The following is a 4,872-nucleotide window of genomic DNA, read 5'->3' as shown; positions in this document are numbered from 1 at the left end:
GAATCAACACAATGCCATAGTTGTGTTTTAAAATCACTATGAAAGGAATGGAATCATGATTGTAGATTGGATTGGAATGAGATTAAATCCTTAATGCATGTGTATTAGGATCATCATATTTATGTGATTGTAAGAGAGTAACTAGGATCATTGGAAATAATTTGGAAAAGTTTAGAAGTGAATAGAGTGGAGTCGAGTGGCAAACAAAAACTTCACATACCAGGTCCTTACATGATTGTAAGAGAGTAACTATGATTTAACGTTTATTTAACATTTTAAAATCACGTAAGGCATACAAGTCTTGTCTTTGATCAAACCAGCCTTACGCAAACATATATATTGCACGAGAAACTCAAAATACAAAAAATTAAAACAAGATCTTAATTAAACTTTCGAATAATATTATAAGTGTGCAAAACTAGACTCTTAGGTCTTAATCGCATAAACAAACATAATTCCATGATCCAATAGCTTTATTTAGGTGTTAAACTCTTTTAAATTACTACCAAATTTAAAACTTTAAAAGTACAAATACAAAATGACAACATAACACAACCACATACCCTACCAATACAACAAACATGTATAAAACCAACTACACTACGAATTGCTTAAGCGTCGGGTATCAACACAATAGACCCGGTTGTTTTCCGATTCTCAAGGTCAAAATGGGCTTGACCCGCTTGCGACAAAGGGTACTTATGATTTACACGAACACGTAAAACACCCTTTTCGACATTAGAGAAAACCTCTTCTGATGCTGCAAGAAGATCTTCTCTTTTTTCTGTATAAAGCATCACTGATGGAATCGTGAAATACAAAGACTTTTGGGCCACCAGTTTGAAACTTAACGGGTCGGCTGAACCCGATGGCCCACCGAGTGAAATCAAGAATCCACGAAATTTCAAGCACGCAGCAGATCCCTTCAAAAAATTATGAACAAAAGATTCATTCATTTGTTTCTAAAATCAAACAAGAATACAAGATCATTGAAAATGGTGTTTTGAAAGTTTTACCTCAAATGTTTCTTTACCAATTCCATCATAGACTACATCAACACCTTCTCCTGAAGTAATCTCCATAACTCGATCCACGAAGTTTTCTTCTTTGTATATAATGACATGGTGGCATCCATCTCCCTTAGCTTGCACTGCCTTCGTTTTGTTTGAAACAGTTCCGATGACAGTCGCACCAAGTGCGTTCGCCCATTGACACAGCAACGATCCGAGTCCACCGGCGGCGGCATGGACAAGAACCGTGTGCCCTGGTTCTACCTGTTTCCAAAATCAAATTCATATCATCGATCTCGATGTGTTTTGTTAATCGGCATCCACGGATTCCGATCTGAAAGGAAAATTTCAATTACCTTAAAGCACCGGCGAACCAGAAGTTCGGCGGTTAGTCCCTTGAAGAGAACAGAAGCGGCGACGATAGGATCAATTGAAGGTGGAACTGGTACAGCTCTATCTGCCGGAAGTATCTGTTCTTCAGCGTAAGCGGAGACAGGGTAGCCGGCGTAAGCGACAATATCTCCGATTTTGCAGGTGTTGACTCCGGGACCGATTGCTGTTACAACTCCGGCAGCCTCCATACCTTCAGATTAATCGTAGATTTAGGAACGCCGAACACATATTTGATTGATAATCAGTGAAATACTTCAAATGGATTGCAATAAAGTATGAGAAAAGAGAAGGCATTAAAACAAACACCTGGTGTGAATGGCAATGGAGGAGCTAAACTAGGGACTAAACCTTTACGCATGTAAACATCCAAAAAGTTTATCCCAATCGCCTTGTTTTTCACTTTGATTTCTCCGTCTTTCGGTTCGCCTATATTCAAATCTTCCCATTTCATCACCTGTGACAACGATTACATTGAGAAACAAACGAGATTACTTTCATTGAATATCAAAATCGATTTGAAAAAGGTAGAGCAAAACATCACTAGATTTAACGATTTAAAGACAAGTCTATGATATCTTCATCAAAACTGAAGTATAAACGTAAGGAAGTAGAAAATCACCTCAGGGCCACCAAATTCATGAATCCTAATTGCTTTAACCATTGTTGAATGTTGCTTGAATTGAAACTGAACTAGTGTCAATCGAGTAGGGGTTAATGAATGGTGAAGTGTGGTTTTATAGGACTAAAAAGGTTGCTTCTAGATAAATCATGGCCTGTCCTGTTGATTCACATATATTTGCGCCAACCATTGAACGTGTTATATTTTTGTCTATCACTTTTTTGTTACGTTAACTTTCTATTTCTGGAAAATGCTACATGTTATATTTTTGTTATCACTTTTTTGTGCGTTAACTTTCTATTTCCAGAAAATGCTAAAATCTACTAATTTCTCTTAATATCAAATTATAATTATATAACTAACATATACTAGAAAATGCTAGTTCTATGTGATCAAAATTTTGTACTTTGAAAGTTAACTCACAACCTCTTAATGGTCCACATAACTCGTTATGGGATTGAGCGACTTTATACATTAGACGATTGGACGTCATTTATGATTTTCATACCTTTTCCACTACGAGTTGGTTGGCTTTAGAAGATAAAAATAAATAAATAATAATAAATAAATAAATAAAATAAAAGTAAAAAATAATAAATAAATAAATAACTACGTGTATTTATCAACTTTTGGAAATAAGCAGAAAATTTTATTTTTCTGTTAACAAAAATATCTCTTATAGTACTAATAAAATATTTCTATGATACAAAAAAAAAAATTATACATGAACTCATACCTTATTTTTGTAGATAATACGGAGTATTTGGTCATGTATTTGGGTTACATTAATAGTAATTAGATCAAATGATCAAATCTTTATCGTATAAACACAAAACTAGATTATGACCCGTGTTAAACGCGGGAAACATATGACACAATAATAATAAAAATAATAAGATAAATTAACAGAAACAGACTTAGCATTATTTGTAACATTGAAATGTTAAAAGAAAAACCATGAAATGTCTGAATATTTATAAACGTTGAATGACCTTTTTTTATAGACTATTTTTGTTTTATTAGTTGGACGATCTTCCTCGTCACATATGGGTACCTTCAATCATTTTTTACTTGTGACGCGAGAAACACTGACATATAACTGATCATGAGTGAAGACGGGTCTACGCAAGTATAATTCAACATTTGATAATAAATAAATAAATAAAATAAAAGTAAAAAAACAATAAATAAATAAATAACTACGTGTATTTATCAACTTTTGGAAATAAGTAGAAAATTTTATTTTTCTGTTAACAAAAATATATCTCTTATAGTAATAAAATATTTCTATGATTAAAAAAAAAATACATGAACTCATACCTTATTTTTGTAGATAATACGGAGTATTTGGTCATGTATTTGGGTTACATTAATAGTAATTAGATCAAATGATCAAATCTTTATCATATAAACACAAAATATACTTGGCACTTAATTTTATGTTCGAGGTTTTACGTTATTAATATTTTAGAAATAATAGGTTTGACCGTTTAAGGGCATCTTCAATTGCATACTAACTTCTATTCTAAATTTACTTTGACACTAATATCCATACTATAACATTAAACTTAATACTATTATAGTGTTGATGAATAATATCACTAAAAATAATGCTATACTATTTATCAATATTTTATGCTATTAAAAATGAATAAAATAGAATATACTTAAAAAGAAAATTTAATGTTAAATATATAAATTGGAAAGAATTTCGCGTTAAACGTAAAAGATAATGTTAGAGATTGTAGAAATTTATTTTTTACAGTATAAAAAATAATCCCGCAATACAAAGTAGTATAATTTACAAAATAATAATGAAAATACAGAAAAGCAAAAAGATAGTGTGGACTGTGGAGGCAACAAAAGCAATCCCAGCAAAAGAGACGTGATTGAATTCCCATTGGCAACCACGCCGGCCGGTGTCCATTGTCCCCTGCTCTCTTTTATCTTCTAGAATGTATTAGAATTTTAACTATAGTTTAAGATGTTTAAGATAATAAGATAAATGATATAAGATTGTTTTTGATGAATCAGATAAACTGAAGGTATTTATTATTGAGTCATAGCGTTTTATATTTACTCGAATCAGATAAACCGGTGTCTGATTTTATTTGGGAGGCTTGCCGACAGAATAATGAAAGGTCGACGGCAGAATAATGAAAGGTCTGATTTTATTAAACTAGTTTTTTTAGAGATACCGACATAAAAACTGTAAATAAAATCTAATATCCGTAAAAAATAAAATCTAATTTTTTTTACAAACTAATCTACTTTACCATATATGTTTCAAATGAAACTTGAACTCATTTGAGAGATCACTTCTTACACTAGGCCAAAAGCTCTTTACTTAAATTTATCAATTATTAACATTTTATGTTGACTTTAATTTTATATTTGTTAATATTAAACTTTACAGACTTTAGACCATTTGGAATGTTTACCACGAATGTAAACATCATCCCAGGTGTTTATGGTGATTAATGGTGAAACTTTTTCGTGGTCATTTGTGGTGGGGAACACGGACCACGATACACAATCAATTTCTCTCTCTCTCTCTCTCATTTAATTAAAATATATATTTTTTATTTTAATAAGAAAAAATAAGAGAGATATAGTGGTGACTATCCCAACCTTTTAGTGGTTGAATGTAGTGATGTGTTGGCACCCACCTCTATAATAGTTAGTGTTGAGTATTGTGGATGACATTATCCCATTTTGAAGACAAACGAGCCACCACTTCATATGGGACGTTGATCGGGATCTTTTGTTGTCATGGGGCTGATATGGTAAGTAACATCAATGTTTTTTTTCATTTACCTAAAAATCAAGACGCTTTGAAAAAGGAAAACA

General features: G+C 32.0%; 1 protein-coding gene across 1 annotated transcript; it reads right to left on the bottom strand.

Annotated features, from left to right (window-relative positions):
- Window positions 1–452: 452 nt before the first annotated feature.
- Window positions 453–2,172, bottom strand: LOC145138278 (uncharacterized). The gene is made up of 5 exons (XM_079072379.1): window positions 2,023–2,172; window positions 1,710–1,857; window positions 1,367–1,593; window positions 1,017–1,274; window positions 453–923 (listed from the first exon to the last, which is right to left on the bottom strand). The coding sequence occupies exons 1-5, from the start codon at window positions 2,062–2,064 to the stop codon at window positions 612–614; spliced, it is 987 nt and encodes a 328-aa protein (XP_078928505.1). The 5' UTR covers window positions 2,065–2,172; the 3' UTR covers window positions 453–611.
- Between the last annotated feature and the right edge of the window lie 2,700 nt (window positions 2,173–4,872).

The sequence above is a fragment of the Lactuca virosa genome, chromosome 9 (assembly GCF_052849685.1).
Source record: "Lactuca virosa cultivar CGN04683 chromosome 9, Lactuca_virosa_CGN04683_v6, whole genome shotgun sequence".
NCBI lineage: Eukaryota > Viridiplantae > Streptophyta > Magnoliopsida > Asterales > Asteraceae > Lactuca > Lactuca virosa.
This window is presented reverse-complemented; position numbering and strand designations above follow the sequence as displayed.